This window comes from Paroedura picta, chromosome 15 (genome assembly GCF_049243985.1).
Source record: "Paroedura picta isolate Pp20150507F chromosome 15, Ppicta_v3.0, whole genome shotgun sequence".
Taxonomy (NCBI): Eukaryota; Metazoa; Chordata; class Lepidosauria; order Squamata; family Gekkonidae; genus Paroedura; species Paroedura picta.
In genome coordinates, this window is record NC_135383.1 from 7,425,708 (window position 1) to 7,443,968 (window position 18,261).

The following is an 18,261-nucleotide window of genomic DNA, read 5'->3' on the forward strand; positions in this document are numbered from 1 at the left end:
TTGGCACGCCAAAGCAATGCTGGGGAAGGCTTCCTCTGCAGAATTTAATTCGTCCCTTCTGTTGTTTTTAAAGGCAGAGAAGCGTTCGGGCTGTTCCGGCCCCCAGATTGCATTTGTCAGGCTGCCCAGTGGAGAAAACAAGCTGGTATGCTAGTTGCCAACCTCAAGGTGGTAGCTTGAGATCTCAAGGTGGTAGCTGGAGATCTCCTGGGATGCCAACTGATCCCCAAGAAAGGGATCAATTCACCTGGAGAAAATGGCTGCTTTGGAAGGTTTCCAGGTGTTTCGCAGGAAGTGTTTGCAGAATCGGGTCAAGGAAGAATTTGGGCTAGAGCAAATATATATGGTCGTTGTAACACCTTTCTTCTATGGTGTAGTGGCAAAGAGTCTGGTGTACTGGTTAAGAGCAATGGGTTATAATCTGAAGAACTGGGTTCGATTCCCCACTCCTCTGCATACAGCCAGCTGGGTGACCTTGGGCCAGTCACAGTTCTCTCTGAGCTCTCTCAGCCCTACCAACCTCACCCGGTGTCTGTTGTGGAGAAAGGAAAGGTAGAACAGCTGTTTTTTTATACCCCGCTTTTTACTACCCAAGGGAGTCCAAAGCAGTTTACAACCCCCTTTCCCTTCCTCTCCATGCAACAGACACCCTGTGAAATGGGTGGGGCTGAGAGAGCTGTGAGAGAATTGAGACTGGCCCAGGGGTGCCCAAGCTGGCTTCATGTGGAGGAGCGGGGAATCAAACCCACTTCCTCACATCAGACTCTTTAGCCACCACACCGGGCTGGCTCTCATGCCAGATAGGCGATTGTAAGCCGCTTTGAGACTCCTTCGGGTAGTAAAAAGCGGGATAAAAAGTCACCAGCTCTTCTTGCTCCTTGCTCGCTTTTATTAACTACTTTATATTTTAAGATTTGCAAATAACCCCCAATTGAACAGTTCTGCCAAGGATCGGCCCAACACGGCAGCCCGACGGTGTATAAAGACGACCAACTTCATTCTCCTGGGGAAGATGGTTGCTTGGGGGGGGACTGCCCAAACTCCCCTTTCCCCAGCCCCCCCCGCCCCCCAAAAAAAAATCCTCCAGGAATTTCCAAATTCAAAGCTAACAAAGCTCCGCTCCTGAATTCTGTGCATGCTCAGACACCCGCGGGTGCAATAGCCCAGTGTCTGCCTAATGCAGGGGCGCGGCCCCGAAAGGCTTTGGACATGGACCAAGTTCGCGCTCCGGTTCCCGGAAGCACCGCCGCGCTCTGCGGAGAGAAACCGGGGCGCGCGCGCGGAATGCCCCCTTCCCCACGTGCGAGCGTACACGTGTCGGGAGGAGGGCGTGCCCGCAACCCCGCGCGCCGGCCGGAGGCTCCGGCGTACGCGCGGCCGGGGCGTGTCGGGGGCCGCGCCGCCTTCCACGCGTGCGGGTCCGGGGAGGGTGGGAGGAAGGGAGGGAGGCGGAGCCCGGGCGCCGGAGCTGCATGCGGAGCCCGGGCGAAGCCGGCTGGGAGAAGGCGGCTGGCCGGAGCCGGAGGCGAGGAGGGCTCGTTGGAAAGGTGCCGCGGGGCAGCCTCCCCTGCGCCCTTCCCGCCCCGGCGCTGCTTGGAGCCGGGAGGCGCAAACCGGAGCCGGGCGAGAAAGCGCCCCGTAGCCGTGCCAGCCGGCCGCTTCCCCCGGCTCTCCGCGGTGCGCCGTGCGCGATGCTGCCGTGGCGGCGGAGCAAGTTCGTGCTGGTGGAGGGAGAGCGGCCGGGCAAGGGCAAGAGCCTGGGCCCGGGCCTGAGCTACGCCTCGCTGCTGTCGGGCTTGGTGCGCTCCTGCCCGGACCTGCTTCCCCAGTGCCCCCTGGGCCGCCTGGGCGGCGTCTTCCGCAGCAAGCGCCAGAAGGTGGAGCTCAACCGCGACGACCCCTCCTACACGGTGTGGTACCTGGGCAACGCCGTCACCCTGCAGGCCAAGGGCGAGGGCTGCACCGAGGAGGCCGTCGAGAAGATCTGGGCCAAGAGCGACTACGGCGCCAGCGGCACCAAGATGCGCCTCACCCTGGGGCCCCACGGCATCCGCATGAGCCCCTCGGCCGAGAAGGGGGCCCGCCGGCCCGGCCACGCCTACCTGCTCCACCGCATCACCTGCTGCGTGGCCGACCGGCGGCACCCCAAGGTCTTCTCCTGGGTCTACCGCCACCAGGTCAAGAACAAGGCGGTGGTGCTGCGCTGCCACGCCGTCCTGGTCTCCAAGGCCGAGAAGGCCCGCGCCATGGCCCTGCTCCTCTACCAGACCTCCCGCTCGGCCTTCAACGAGTTCAAGCGGCTCAAGAAGCAGAACGACGCCCGGCGGCTCCAGCAGCAGCTGCTGGGCGAGGCCATCGTGCCCTGGGTCCCGCTCCGCAAGCTCCTCAACTGCAAGTGCCCCTACCGGCCTCCCCCGGAGAGGAACCGCAGCGCCCCGAGGCTGAGCGCCATCCGAGAGGAGGAGGAGGAAGACGAGAGTGGCGGGAAGGAGGACAAGGGGCCCGGGGCTCCCCGCGGCTCAAGTCATGGCGGTGTCGACGGCACCGCGGCCGACTCGATTGTCGGCGCCTGCCGGGAGCACGGCGTGAGGAGCGTCCGTGGCCGCCCCGACGGCGCATCTCCTCGCGGCCAAACTGCCACCAGTCTGGCTTCCAAGACGGGCAAAGGCCGAGAGAGGTCAGAGGTCCTGACCTTGGCCCGCGAGCTGAGGGTCTGCACTTTGAGGAGCCCCCTGCCCCGTCTGGACACGTCCGCCTGGGAAGATCCTGTAAAGCTATCCTGCCTCCCTTCGTAGGGGCCCTGGAGCTATCGTGGTTTCTCCCCGCCCCCTCCCCGGTTTTCTGGTAGCGGATTCGGAAGAGTGGGAGTACGGAACATATTGTTCCCTCGGCTTGCTTGCTTCTCTTCCGTGTTCCCTCGGCTGCCGCCTGTACGTCGCAGGGTGGCGGGCCGCTATTACTGCCTCCTTGATGGATGCGTGTCGTCAATGTGCACCGATTCTACCCGGCCAGCCCTTTATGATCCGGTTCTCGTCTTTGTCCGGAACAACGGGTCCGGTTGTTTGTCATTTTGTCGCTCCCACGGACAATGAGATGGTCATGCTAGCCGGCCTCCGAGAATTCGAGACTCGATGCTCAGACGAAACGCCAAGCAGCAGCCAGCCTTCAGGGGGACGGGGGTGGTGGGGGGAGGCGAACACAGGTTCTCACAACAATACTTGGAAGCACTGCGCCTTTCGCATAGCCTCAGCTGGACCGAGGAGGAACGAGCACACGGATTTGATCCCTGCGTTTGTGCAGGGAGGGCGGAAAGCTGCTCTGATGTGTACAGCTGTTTCTTATTTGTTCCAAAGGGCAAAAAACAAAACAGTGTCTCAGAAGCATCTCTCTGTGTGGTGTGCGTGTATATATTGTGAAGAAGATTTGGCCTTTGAATTTGCATCTGTCCTTGCAAAGAACTTTTTTGGGGTAGGGTGACACCGGGATGAGCATCTACAGTGGGTAGTCAACCCGTGGTCCTCCAGATGTTCATGGACTACAATTCCCATGAGCCCCTGCCAGCAAAGGCTGGCAGGGGCTCATGGGAATTGTAGTCCATGAACATCTGGAGGACCACGGGTTGACTACCTGCTTTGGCTTGGGGCCTAACAGGTTGCGAACCCCAGTTTGCATGAATGCAGTGTGACACCTGTGTGGTTTTATTATTTTGGATTGCGTTTTACGCTGGGTTGTTTTTTAATTCTGTTGACCTAAGCCACCCTGAACGGCAGGATTTCTTAAATTTAAAAAACAGCAACAACGAATCAATAGAGGAAACAGTTGTTCTTGATTAGGGTTCATCTTCACCAGAATAAAAGGTGTCAAATTATTTACATCAATACTTGTAAGAGCCAGCTTGACTTCAAGTCGGAGTCCTGTTACGAAGGAGGTCCTGTCTTCCACCTAGATTTCTAAAAGAGATCTAATTAGGTTAACACCACGCAAAATTGCTACCTTTCATGGACCCGTATCACTGAGACCCAAAAGTAACCCGTTCCGTATCCAGAAAAAAAAACAGATGCGGGGCTTGGCTTTAATTCAAACTGTTTGTTTCCCCTCTTTATTCTGGTGAAGAGAACAAAAATAAGGGCGGTCCGGTCACAGTCATCTTCCTCACTGACTCCCTTGCACTCATGCAAATAGAGATTAGCTGGATCTTGCCAATGGTTAGCCCAATGCAGTTCTCTTGAGCCCCAGCAGAATTTGGCCATTGCCTACATGTGTTTGAGCATAGTGTCATGATCTTAGGGATTTCGGTGTGTGTCGGGGGGGGGGAGGAAGGGAGAGTCTAAAGGACACAATCCTTGTATGATCATCATTTTAGATTTTAGAACGGGAGACTTTGGCTTAAAAATCCTTAGCTGTCCCTTAATTGGCCATACAGGTTGCCTGAAGGGAAAAAATATGTGTGCATACAAGCGTGTGGAACAAGCAGTCACCAAAGGCATGCAGAGGGCAATCCAGGGAAATCTTGGGGTGGGGGTGGGAATCTGCCTCGGCCATATGGCTTTTGAGCTTCTGTTTCTTAGCTTCGGCCAGCCTGCACTCATGCAAATAGACACGGGCTGGATTACGTGCAGAGCTCTAGACTTCATCTTTGCCCGCGTTTCCTGCTACAGAGCCTGCTGCGGTCTCTCTCACCAAAGCCGTGCTTTATCCTCACTGCAGCGTTAATAGCCGGTACCGCCATGTCTGGAAGAGTTCTCCTTCACAGATGGCCAGTGCATTTGCTGAAAGGGAAATGCTTCCGATTGGATCACTCAGACAGCTCCTCGGACCAGGGGACTTGATTGCAAAAGGGAGGGAAAGGATTCATACTCGGGGGACTGGGCATTCTGGCTTCACTCGCTACAGGGTGTAAACCCTGAACCTTAGAGCCAAGGGCTGGTGTAAATCTCCTTTAAGAACCCAAGTTCCTAGTCCTCATGGTTTGGGGGCTGGACCTAAAACCAAGGAAGCTGCGTCTGTAAACAGCTGGAGCATTTTGAGCAGGGACAATGGTGCGGTGCAATCCTATTACAGCCTCAGCCCAGCCCCTGAGGTCCCTTCCTTTTGTTAGGTACTTGTAACTGCTTTTTTCCCCCCAGGCAAAGGGCACTATTTAAGCAGAAGCTGTTCATCTTATGTGGGAGCCAGGGGCTGAAGAGCCCTTTGTTTAGCAGAGAGCATCTCAGATGCATAATGAAGGGGACTGTTGCCTTCAAAGCCGGGTTGTGTCCTTCAGCCAATCAGTTTGCTGTCCTTTTACACAGACGTCTTCGAGTTTTCCTGTAAACTGCTACATGTTTTCAAATCCTACAGAAGCTCGCAGGCAGAAATCAGAACGGGCTTAAAGAATGAGGCCAATAGAATGCGTTCTTAGAGCTGGCATGGGAGGAAAAATCCACAGAGGCATGCATTCATGACGGACAAGTGGGGCTAGTACATACACCTATATTATTACACCCCCAGGGAGGGCCAATCAGATAGATAGTGAGTTGTCTGCATGCAGTTTGAACTGACCGGCCCTCATTGGCAGAGTGCTCTCCTTTCTGGTGCCCCCCAGGGAGGGCCAATTAGGTAGGGAGCGAGTTGCCTGCACGCAACTTCAACTTTATATACCCAAAGGAGTCTCAAATCGGCTTACAATCACCTTCCCTTTCCTCTCGCCTGCGAGGTGGGTGAGGCTGAGAGAGCCCTGATCTTACTGCTTGGTCAGAACAGCTTTATCAGTGCTGTGGCAAGCCCAAGGTCACCCAGCTGGCTGCATGTGGGGAAACGGGGAATCAAACCCGGCTTGCCAGATTAGAAGTCTGCACTCCTAACCATTACACCAAGCTGGCTGTCTGGGGGGCTCCTCCCATGTTCCACAAGGAGTTGGCGGGGGACCCTTCTCACAATTAGGCATCAACCCACAAGGGGTGGTTGGCGTGAACAGAGCAAACCAACAAAGACTTGCTTCCGAGAGAAGGCATGTTTTGTCCTTTTCCACACGAAAATCTCACTCTCCCGTTATCACAGATTTGAGGGGGGGGGTAGGATAAAATGAGGAGGGTTGGCAAAGAAGATGAGATCCGTGGGAAGTAAAGATGACAAAGCTCCATCGTATTGCCACAGCAACTCGTGTTCTAGAAACAACCGTCAAAAGGGGAATGGGGGGAAATAAAGATCTACTTGGAGTGGTCATGGCAACCAGCTTTTTCGTCAAAAAAAGTCGGGCCAAATGGTTCTCGGGTATAACACGGTGGCCTTCTGCTGTAGAGGGGGTTGGCCCCCCGAGCAAAGAAGGTTTCATATCTTCCTTTCCCCCCTTCTCTCGCCTTTGAGGTTTTAAGAAACTTACACAAGGCCATTCCTCTTCTGGCATGCTGAAAAGGTCTGAGATTAGCTTTTCATCTTTTGTTCCTGAAATAGGGCGACGGAAAAGACCACGTGAGGGACTCCAGTTATTTCTGTTCGCTGTGATAACATCTCCTTCTTTACTTACACCCCCCCCCAAGAAAAAAAAAAGTGGGGAGGGATTGGATCTGTGCTGGATTGGCAATTTGCACTAATTCCCCGTTCTGGCTGTCAATCTTGCTTCATCCTTCAGAGCTTCTTATCCCCCGTGAACAGCATTTTGTGAAGCTCAGTGGGAGGAAGGAAAAGCAGGAAAGTGGTGCTTTGTGGACCGACAATTTAGCCTGGACGCATTCCGCACACGTTGGATAATGCACTTGCAATGCATCTGAGAATAGATTTTCCCATTCAGAACAGGAGCATCCAGCTGCAATACTGCATTATCCGGCGTGTGCGGAAAAGAACCTGGACTCCACCCAAGGAGCCGCAGGAGGAAATACTACTTGTGGGTTCACACTTCATGTGATACTAAACCTAAAACAAATGTTGGGTTGGAAGTGCCTCATTCACACACACATAATTCTGAAGAATACACCTTGGGTTTTCTACTTGGCATTTGGGGATCCCTGAAGATTCACGAAGGGTGTCTGGAAGTCCTTTGTAGTCACAAAGGATGAGCCCTTCTGCTAGAGTTGCCAGCTTTGAACCAGAAAATTCCCAGAGATTTGGGGGTAGAGCCTAGGGAGGGCATGCTGTGGGAAGGAACCTTGGCAGAGTAAAACGCCATTCAGCCCTCCCTCTGAAGCAGCCATGTTCTCCGGGGGAATGGATCTGTACAGTCTGGAGATTAATTTTAATTCTGAGAGATCTCTTGGCCCCAAACTTGCACCTTTCAAGCTAACAAAACAACAGCATGGCGCTCAGCTGCATCACGGCACATTCTCCTGAGTGTGAAGGACTTCACTTGACAGGCGCACTCCGGCCAGATCTCCAGTCGTAATTCCATATGTCACTTTAAAGACTACAGACAAGCCAGGTTCCTTGCCCTGAGGAGCTTACAAGCAAACACCTGACAAGGAGACAAGAAAAGGAAGTGAGAGGCATGGGGGGTCAATACAGGGGAATTATTTCAGTCTATTGACATCACACATATCTTGGCTTAGGAAAGGGGGCTGTGCCAAAGGTTCCATGGTAAACAAAACAAACCTGAAAGGGTTTGTTTGTACCTAGCTACAAGTAGTCAGCAAGCTGGATGTCTCTGTGCAGATGTCCGATTTGGCCATGTTTTGAGGCTAGGAGCTTCAAGGCTAGAGTACTGTAATGCAGTCTACATGGGGCTGCCCTTGAAGACAACTGGGTATTCTACGAATATGGGCAGGGACTCTCCATGCTAGGAAAAGGAGACCAAGTTCTTGTTGGCCTCTTCCAGAGAATGGGAGCACTCCCAGCCTCCCCACCCCCAGCTTGCATATCACTAACCAGGAAACACACCCCTAGGTTGGCTGGCACCCAGTTCCTTGGACCTAAGAATTCCCAACTGGCTGAATGGCATCCAGGATATATCATCCCAATAGAGCTTCATTACTTTGGGTGTCAAACGAAGGGCAAGCGAGATCATTTTAAAAATTGCTGCTGCCATCAACTGATGGTTTGATGGTTAAGGCGGCTTCATAGGTTTATGTGGGCAGAGGTGTTTCCCCAGAATCCTCTGTGATGTTGCAAAGGGTCCTGGGATGTGCTTTTCTGATGATGTGCTACTTAGTTGCCTTTCCCCCAAATATCCCTGCTGTCAAGCAGGAGTGATCCAGCAGATCTTCAGCCTGGCAATCGGAACAGACTAACTGCTTTCTCGAAGGAGAATCCAAGCAGAGGCCCTTCCAGGGCTATGCGCCGAGTGGTACAGTTCAGGGGCCACCCTAGGGGCTTTCTCAGCTGTCGTGACAAATGGACTGAGTAGCCTTTATCATGTCTCGGAGCCTTTTGTGACACTCGGTGCCTTTTCTGGCTCTCAAATGAGCTCACTCCGGGGACAGTGGTGTCTGTTGTTGCATCTTGAGGCGGGAGGAGCCAAGGAGGAGCAGAGCGAGCCTTTCTCCACATCTTTGTGAGCTTTAGAGCATCTCGCCCAGCATGGCGCTCAGCTGCATCACGGTGCATTCTCCTGAGTGTGAAGGACTTCACTTGACAGGCGCACTCCGGCCAGATCTCCAGTCGTAATTCTACATGTCACTTTAAAGACTACAGACAAGACAGGTTCCTTGCCCTGAGGAGCTTACAAGCAAACACCTGACAAGGAGACAAGAAAAGGAAGTGAGAGGGGGGGGGGTCAATACAGGGGAACTATTTCAGTCCACTGACATCACACATATCTTGTGTTAGGAAAGGGGGCTGTGCCAAAGGTTCCATGGTAAACAAAACAAACCTGAAAGGGTTTGTTTGTACCTAGCTACAAGTAGTCAGCAAGCGGGATGTCTCTCTGCAGATGTCCGATTTGGCCATGTTTTGAGGCTAGGAGCGTCAAGGCTAGAGTACTGTAATGCAGTCTACATGGGGCTGCCCTTGAAGACAACCCAGTTGCTGCCGCTGGTGCAAAATTTGTCAGTTCATTTGTTATTGGGTCTTGTCAGAAGGACTGTGCCTCAGTCTTATCCCATGGTCCTTTCATTTGTTTTCAGGATGAGATGAAGGTATTGGTGTTCACCTTTAATGCCCTTCATATCAGGGGGTTCCCAGCAATTGAAGGGCTGCTTCTTCCTTCATGTTCCTGTGCAGTAGCTTCTTAAGACATGTTCGGCATTTGGCCTTGGGTGGAAAGTGTACCCACTTTCAGTATCAGTATATTAAATGGAGGTAAGTTTAGAGGTGGGATTGGAAGTAAATAAGAGAGATTCCATTACACAGGCATTTGGGGAGGTAATCCCAGACAAATAGTGTAACTAGGAAAGAAAACTAGAGAAGTAACCTTTGGTCCCTTTAGGACAGTGGGGCAGAAGTGAAGAAAGTCTTGGATGGGAGTTTGAAGATAAGTGGGCAGAGAGACAAGAAGAGCAAGATATTCAAAGGTAAGTATAGAGTTTGTGCTGGAACCAGGCACAGGAATACAATATTACAGGAATTTTAGAAGGGCCCTCACACAGAACTCTGACCAAGTGACTGATTTCAGTGTCAGCGTACGGGAGAGAAGCGAGAAGCTCAAGGGGTAACAACAGCAGGACAGAGAAGAGGGGGGAGGTTGCAATTGTCAAAGCAAGAGAGAACCAATGGAGGAAGATAGACCACATTTTTGCAATACTGTAAAGGGAGAAGCAGTGGGGGCTTGGTGACAAACTGAGCAGACAATCTCCAAGGTGAAACTATACTGCTGTCTAGTGGCTGTTAACTGTTATGATTTAAAGCCTGTGGTGCAGAGGAGACACCTGCTGATTTCAGGGGTTCCAGACGTTTGTTGCGCCCCCCCTTCTCCAAGCAGAAAGACATCCCACTGTTGGTAAGGGACAACCTGTTACATCAGCCATAACTTTATGCAGGAATCATAACATATTCAAGGACTCCACTGGGCTGGAGGCTAAACTCTGTTTCTGTCTCTGAGCTAGAGTTCCAGCTTCAGGTTGGGAGATACCTGAAGGGGGTGGAGCCTGAGGAGGGTGTGGTTTGGGGAAAGGAAGGAGTTCACCTTTCAAAGTGGCCAATTTCTCCAGGTGAACCAGTCTCTACCACCCAGAAATCCACTGTAATCTCAGAGCTCTGGCCACCACCTGGAAGTTGGCAAGGCTACTCTGAGCACCCTTGTCTATTACCAACGAAATTAACATCAGGCTCCATGTTAAAATGAACAAAAACAGGAGGAGGGTCAATGCTGTTAAGGCTAACCTCTCAATTCAGTTTGACATCTGAAATGTTTAACTACTTTTTGAAAAATGACTAATATTTTGACACCCTCCTCTTTTGCTTTTTCGTCCCAGAGGGCCTAGAATTCCCTGACTACCGGGGGTGGCAGGTTGAGATACCCCCTGCAGTAATTCTGGGTCCAAGCCTATGAGAGTGAAGGAAGGCTTAAAGCAAACAGGAAGAGCTAACAAGACATCTGGAACAGCAGTTTGCTCTGAGCTCCTGTGATTTTGGGGCAAGCCCACAAATGTTGAATTTTACAACGGGGATGGGCACTCTTCCTGCAGGCTACAAATAAAACACCTTCAAAATTAAGCAGCAGCCCACTCCATGAGGCAGGGGCAACTAAACTGTGGCGCTCCAGATGCACATGGACTACAATTTCCATGAGCCTCTGCATGTCCTAGCAGGGCATCATTGGAATTGTAGTGCATTGACATCTGGAGAGGCTGCCCCCGCCATAAGAATTAGAAGACGGCCACGCGGCTTAAACTTCTGTGAGCATTTTTTTTGTGAGAAGCCGCCACTGGCCCATTACGCCCTTCGGCGTCTAGCGCAGTGCCGGTCTAGGCAGCTTCGTCTCTGTGGCGACCCCCCTCAATCACTCATCGCCTATTTCGACCTCCACTCATTCCCAGAGCATCCGCCTCTATGGCTCCTCTCGCCCTAAGAAACTAGGCTCGCGCAACCGTCGCAGAACTTCCGGTCTGAAACCGGAACTGGCTCTCTCTCTCTCTCTCTCTCGTCAAACGCGCGGGCAAATAGGGAGACTTTATGTCTGTGCGCCGGGAGAACACGATGCCTAGAGCGGCCGTCCCGCACCCCTCTCTTTCTCCCTTGAAGCGACTGTCTGGCGTTCCGTTCTATGGTTCTGGGAAGCCGTCGCTTTGTTCCGGTCAGGGGCCGGAAGTGGACGGCGGGCGAGCGTTGCCGTGGAGACGCGCCGCTGTTTGCCGCCGCGGACGGGGCCTGCTGCGAGAGGGGCCGCTGGATGGAGCCTGTGGGAGGTGAGGCCCCCCAACCGGGGTCCCTGTCCGCCTTGCCCCGGGAGTGGCCCGGCTGTGGGGAGAGGGCAAATAGCCACCCTCCGTCCCTCCCGAGGGTCTGGTGGCGTCGAGGCAGGGGGTGGGAGGGGGCCCTGCGGCTTTGCACTTCAACCCTAGCGACACCCCCGCCCGCGCTTGCTTCCCTCTCCCTTTGACTCCAAGTGGGTGAGGCCGGCGTCCAGGGGCATCCCCTCCCCCGCTCTGGACTTACAACAGCCCTGTAAGGTAGGCCAGGGTTGCCAAGAGATGAGGCCGCTGCTGGGAAAGGCCAGCGTCCGGGCAAGGAAGGTTGCAATGCCCTAAAGGCTGCTTGCTTTGGGCCCTTTTCCTTCCAGGGGAGCTGATCTTTCTCATCTGAGAGGAGAGGACTCCAGCCCCCAGCTGGAGATTGGCAGCTGTACATTGCTTGGGGAGAGCATGGCTGTCCCCTGTAAACCCACTGAGATTCATGGCTGAGTTAAGCCCTTTAAAAGGAACTCCCAGAATTTCCTGCAAAACAGAGGCTGTGATTTACGAGGGGCCGGGACCAGGAAATGGGAACAGTTGGAGCATGTGCAGTAAAGACATAAGAAAAGTCCTGCTGGATCAGACCAATGGACCATCAAGTCCAGCATCCTGTCTCACACAGTGACCAGCCAGCTCCTCTGAATGGCCAACAGTAGGGCTTGGAGAACATGGCCTCATCCTGATGTTGCCTCCTGGCTCTGGGATTCAGAGGCTTAGTGCCTCTGAATGTGAAGATTCCCCTCAGTCTCCATGGCTAGTAGTTATTGATAAGACTTATCCTCCATGAATCTACCTGAAGCTCTCTTAAAATTGTTTATTCCTGTGGCCATCACTACCTCCTCTGGCAACAAATTTCCCATTTTAATCCCCCTTTGTGGACTGGTTCTGAGGTGATGTTGAAAATTACGTATGTATGTGATCCTCAGATGTAGCAACTTTTTCTTTCACCTTCCTTTCAACGAGCTCAGAACTGTGTACTTGGTTCTCTCTTTCCTAGTTTATATGTGCTATGACATGGCATCCAAGATGCCTATTGTGAAACAGATTGTATACCAGGCAATGACACCTTAAAATGGGTAATTTGCAAAACATCATCAGTCATTGCTCTTTACAGAATTACCGAAGTAAAGATGACAAGTGTATGAAGTTTTTCTTTAACATTTAAATATTGATATCCTGCTTTTCCAAAACATATTTCATTGAACTTGTCCATCAAACTTCCATGTTTCCTTTTATAAAGTACCCCTTCGTGCACACATTTTAGATTTGTTATAAAATAAATTTTAGATTTGTTATAAAATAAAATCTTGGGGAAATAACAGTGCCCGGATTTAAATGTCTACCCCGTTTCAATTTAAAAAACAGTAAATTTACAAAACAAAAGAGGAGGTATTTCCTCCTGGCCTTGGGCAGCGTAACCATGAGTTTCCATTCTTTTCACCTTTGCCGATAAGGTTATTAATTCAGACTGGTATTTGTAATGACCTGTAATGCTGTTGCGCTGGTTCTTTGTATTGCTTGTGCTGCCTTGGAAGTTCTGTTGCTGGGCATATTAAAGTGAATAAACAAAACACACCTGCTATTTTTAAGAAAAAAAACACACTCCCACAAATTGGCTGAGAGTTATAATAATAATAAAATTCTAAGTTTTTATTTGTATCCTGCCCTTCCACAATGCCCAGGGCAGGTAACAGTATTAAAACAACATAGAGATTTTAAATTTGGATTCTGCTGAGATGCTAACTCAGGCCAGCTTTTTCTGCGTATTTTTTGCTTTCAATGTCAACAGGCCTATAATGTTTGTCCAACCCATGGCAGCATCATACCCCCACCTTTAGGGCTAGAGCTGCCTTTGCCATCGCTGTGTATCCTTCCATTTTCCTGGTTCCCATTCTTGAGGAGATGCAAGCTGAAGCCAGAGGAAACTGCTGTTAAATAGCCTCCAGGTGGCTGTTTTTTCAAACTCAGAAGGAGCGCAGTGTGGCCATAGGCGCCTACTCTCAATGCACTGTTCCAGATTGGGATGGACTTGAGAAATATTGGTGGTTTGGCTGTAAGGATGTGTGAATTCAAATAAATTAAACTGGATCAGGGGGAAGATGCCCAGCGCTTAGGGCAAACATGTCTGAGGCTGTATTCAATAAACCTGAGGCTTGAAGGTTTCGGTTACCAGTCAGCTTCTGGCCTAGGTTCAAGATGCTAGTGGTGATCTTTAAGAATGGGCTTGGCACATCTTTGGGTGCTCCTTCACTCAGACATTTCTCCCTGTTCTCTGACATCCTGGTATGAGTTTCTGCTCTTTGCATTGTCTTAGGAAATTGCGCTCTACTAAGGCATGAGGTGGGGGTGGGGAGCGAGCGACTTCTCTGTATCTCTGTCGCTGGGAAAACTGCTACCACGGTATTTTCTTCAGTGGCTAAAGGTGCCATTGCCAGACAAAAGAAACGGGAGCAGGCTTAGGGCTTGGCCTCTGTCCTAGAGGAGCTCTACCCCATCCGTCCCTCTGAAAGGGCAACGGAGGCTATGCAGAGGCGAACATTAAGCGCGTGCCTTTTTCTCTTCCTGGGTTTCAGACCTGACTATCCGTGACTCCCTGGAGCTGCCGCTGGAGATTATATCAGAGTGACTGACCTATTTATCAGTGGGAGCTTTGGAGCTGCCAGTCCTTTGGAACTGATGGAGCATCTTCTGCAGGTGAGTCTGCTGTGGGGGTTCCCTACCCCTTCCCAGTTTTATTCATTCTATCTAACTTATGAAACAGGGGCATATTTTCAACGCTTTTCTGCAGGCATAGGTAGGCTTACATACTCCCCCCGGGCCTGCCTGTTGCCTCCATCCAGCAATTGTGCCTTTTGAGCAGGGCGTCCCCAAAAGCTTCCTGTACTGTCACAGTTGGGCGATACAGCCTCTTCTCCTCAGTGACAGTTCTGCAGGGCCGTGAGGGCGTTTGAAAGCCCTCTCCCACAGCTGACTCAAAAGCCAGGAGCCTCAAAACTAGCCCATGAGCCAAAGCCTTCCTCCTTCATTGGCTCTGTGCTGCTTTTCCTTTTTAGATATAGTCCGTGGCAGCTGCAGACATGACCATGAAATAGCTAGAAAGTTAATATCCAGAGCATTAAATGACATCCAGTTGTCTGCTCCTGAGATGAGGTGGGAGGGGGGTGTTCCACATTTTGCCTCGTCTTACACAAAAGGTGTGAAAAAACCACAAGGGTTGTAGTCTACTAGGAAATTCTCACGCATGTGGCAGATGTGTCATTTGAAGGGAGATGTGCACATCTGGACTTCCTCCTGGTGTGTGACAACTTGCCGTAGCCACTTATTGGCTTGGAGGATCAACAGGGCTGCTTGCAGATCTTGCAGTGAGCTCTAGACCATGCCTGCAGGAGGCCTGTTCACTACTGCCAGTCCCTTGAGACTTTGTCGCCCATTCATTCCCACAGGGGTCCTGAAAAGCAATGGCTGCTGCTTCACATCTGAACGTAGCACCCCCTGAACGGCAAGCCTCCGCGGGCATCGCAGAGCCTCCCCTCTGGCAGCCACCCTCTGTCACCATGCACGTCACTCGGCCGAAATCTGCAAAGGGGCGCACGAGGCCAAGCTTGAACTACTCCCACAGCGTGGAGGCCATTTCCTGTCGAGTGCCATTGTCCCCCCAGCCGTTAGTTCCCTGCGAGGAGCCCGGGAGCGGCCGGAGGGCAGCCTCTTCCCAGCAAGTGTGCCAACCCGTCCAGGCGTCCCCTGCCGAAATCCCAGACCTCCTCCAGCAGGTGCCCGCCCGTACCTCCTCGTCCTTGAACAAATACAGGGTGCTCCCGTCCATCAGTCGGAAGGAGCTGAGGAGAGGCGCGGTGGAAGCCATGTCCGAACAGGCGAGTCAACTCCGAGTCAGCGGCCGAGCGAAGGAGGAAGAGCAGGGCTTCAGAGCTCGCCCCCGAGAGAGAGTGCCCGTGACAAAACGCGACAGGGGCAGCGGCGAACATGCGCAAACATCACCCCCTCCTTTGGAAGCAAAGCCATTCGGGAAAATGAAAGAAGGAAGTCCCTCCCTGTCAACGCCGGCTCCGGAAGAGCCCTCCGAGAAGGAGCCCCGGTTGCTCTTGGCCGTCCGGTCGCCTTCAGGCCAGAGGTTCGAACACCACTTCCGGCCAACCGACAGCCTCGAGGCCGTCCTCGCGGCGGCCGAGCGAATAAACTCAACCGTGTACAGGCGCTGCAGCATCGAAACGGTGGAAGTGCCTCGCCGGACCTTCTCGGACCTCACCAAGTCCCTGCAAGAGTGCGCCATCCCCCACAAGTCAGTGCTGTGCATCTTGCAGGAGGAGCCCGAGGGAGAGCTTTAAGCAGCCGGGGGCTGCGCTCTGTATTAAATTCCATTGGAGGCCATGGATCTTCGCCTGATGTCCGCTTCTTCAGCCCCCGCAGGCACTTTCCTGTGGCCTAAAAAGCCCGATTTCCCCAGCTGTTCCCCTGCATGCTCGGAGGGGACCGTTTCCAAACATCCCATTTCAGTTCTCTTTTGTCTGTGTCAGCCTCCCAGGTGTTTCCCTTGTGTCCCCCGCTTTCTCTGGAGTCATTTAAGTGCCTTTCCCTCAGGAGATAGCACCGCCTTTCAAGGGCATGGGTTCTGCCTATTTCCTGCCCCCCCCCCCTTTTTCTCAGCAGGAAGATTAAGTTTCCTTTGGCTCTGGAAGTGGATCTCTTTTCTCACTGTAAACCTCACTGTAAAGATGGGAAGAAGGACATCAGGGGGTCTGATCTCAGTGGGATCGTTTCCTGATGAATCTGGCTTAATCCAATTGCCGTCCAACACGTGCAGAATCCGTTAGCTTTGCCCGTGCGGTTTTCAAATGGTTTCTTTAGAGAGCATTCTGGGATCAGTTGCAGAAACATGCATTTGCATCCCCCTGGCCACCCAACTCGGTTCGTTACAGCCTCAATTGGCTTTGGGTGGGGAATGAGTTATCGGTACAGATTTGCGTTTCAGTGTTTGGCAGCCAGTGCAAAAACCTCTCTCTTTTTCTTTGGAAACGAGTTAATTGCAAACTTTGTGTTGATTTGGTCTTCTTGTTCTCTCATTTGAGTCAATGCCTGTGTATTAACTGACGGCGGCAGCTCTCTCTCAGAAAGCTGCTTTTTTTGTTTTTAAAAATCAACCTTTGTATTTAGCAAAATGCCATTTATGTTCTTGTAAAAAAAAAAGCCTTGTGGGTGTGTGGTAGGGGTGGGGGGTGGGGGATAATTTATCCAAAGGACAGTTTGTATTATACACAGCCTGTATTATCTACTGGATTGCTTGCCAAACGGGCTCGACGCCTGAGTGTTCACGTCTCCTAACCCCATCTCAGCTTTTGCTTCAACGAAACGGCCAAACTAACCTCTTCCCATCAGAAGGGGCTCTCACTGCTGCTTAATGGATAAGCTGTACAGAATTGGCAGTTTGACTTTTCTTCCTTCGTCTGGCAGGAGCTTTGGCCCTAGCCAGTCCTTTGATAGCAGCTGCTGAGTTCCTGGCCAACCCCCATCTACAAGCTGCTTGCTTCTCTCAGCTATAAAACGGTGACTGTGTGCTTGGGGAGGCAATGAAACAGAAAGAGCAGTGGCAGGCACCGTCACACCTCTTCCTGCTGCCCGTTGGCAGTTCCCTGCAGAGCATAATTTCAGCCCTCGGGGGGATGGAGGTTGCACGAGGTGAGGCTTAGGTGGCAGGCAGCATTAGCCCTTCGGGAATTTATGCAAACACGGGAGTCTTGAGGCGAGGCCTGGTTTTGGCAACAAGCCACACACACACTAAAGGGCAGAATCCTTTCCAGTTCAGGTAGCACAAGAGGAAGGGGTAGGAGCAGCTGCCGTTCTGTCGTTTCTCCCCCCCTGCAACAGTGGCTCACCTGGCATGTAAGTCTGCTGCCCAGTTTAGAGCCCTTTTTGATCAGGAGGGACAGGCAGAGTTGAGCAAACATGTTTTTGCACTGCTGAGTTTTCTACCCCTTGGATTTATTTGGAACGGGAAGCTGGTGCAGCTTGTGCCAGAAAGGGAAGGAAGGAGGAAGGAAAGAGAAGGGAGCTGTAGTTCAGACTGAGCTGGTTTCAGTTCAGAGGCGCAGCAGATGTCAAGCTTTTCAGAAGTTGCCCTGGTTCATCCTGTAAGGTGGGAAGATGTACACACCGCAAATGCCCCTCCTGCATGAACCATCAGGCACCCAGGAAAGTACGGCAGTACTAAGGCTAGGCTGAATCCCTCACACTGCCTGCCATTCAGGGATGGCTCAGGGAGTTTTTCCAAGATGCAAAGAAGGTAGCCTGTAATTGGGTTCCTATTCGTTGACACAGTCTTCCTCATCGGATTTGGGGAGGGGGCAGGGGGAAGATGGCCTCCCCGATGTGGGACCCCAGCAGCCGCTTTTAAGCACCGCTTGCTTGTTCTCTGAAGCCACCAGGGGCTGCATCTTTCTGTCTCTCGGAGCAGGGGCGAGCAAACCCTCTTCAGACCGCAGGGACCATTTTGGGAGGGATTGCAGGCAAAATGCATTTCATGTCCCTTTCTGGAGAAGTCAAGGGGAAAAATCAAGCTTGAAACAATTAATTGTACAGAAAAGTGTTATGATTATTTTATTTTTTTTTGCACTCGATTCAGAATGAAACCTGTTCTATGTAGTGTTAGGCTCAATAAAGGTATTCTGGGTGTGACCGCTTGTTTTAACTTCACGAAAACAATCGAGTTTCATAGACCTGCCTAGCTTGTCGGAAACCGGCTAGGGCAGGCCGGCCCGACCATCAGCTGTCGGAAGCTAAGCAGGATCAGCCCTGGCAGCGAATACATTTGGGAGAACCCGCTCCTCTACAGCAGCATGGCCAAGACAGCAGGGCAGCACCGTTGCCAGCCTTTGGGGGAGGGGGAGGACCCCCCTCAAAAAAAAAGCAATCCCCCTTCCAACGGAAGTGATGCCGATGCGGAAAAACAAAA

General features: G+C 52.1%; 2 protein-coding genes across 2 annotated transcripts; both read left to right on the top strand.

The window, feature by feature from the left end:
* The first annotated feature begins 1,313 nt into the window (after window positions 1-1,313).
* On the top strand, window positions 1,314-3,380 carry FAM43B (family with sequence similarity 43 member B). Its single transcript, XM_077312134.1, has one exon. It carries the CDS (start codon window positions 1,473-1,475, stop codon window positions 2,793-2,795), a length of 1,323 nt encoding a protein of 440 aa, XP_077168249.1. The 5' UTR covers window positions 1,314-1,472; the 3' UTR covers window positions 2,796-3,380.
* A 7,627-nt stretch (window positions 3,381-11,007) lies between these two features.
* On the top strand, window positions 11,008-17,984 carry UBXN10 (UBX domain protein 10). The gene is made up of 3 exons (XM_077312719.1): window positions 11,008-11,252; window positions 13,871-13,991; window positions 14,741-17,984. The coding sequence occupies exon 3, from the start codon at window positions 14,756-14,758 to the stop codon at window positions 15,638-15,640; it is 885 nt and encodes a 294-aa protein (XP_077168834.1). The 5' UTR covers window positions 11,008-11,252; window positions 13,871-13,991; window positions 14,741-14,755; the 3' UTR covers window positions 15,641-17,984.
* The last annotated feature ends 277 nt before the right edge of the window (window positions 17,985-18,261 follow it).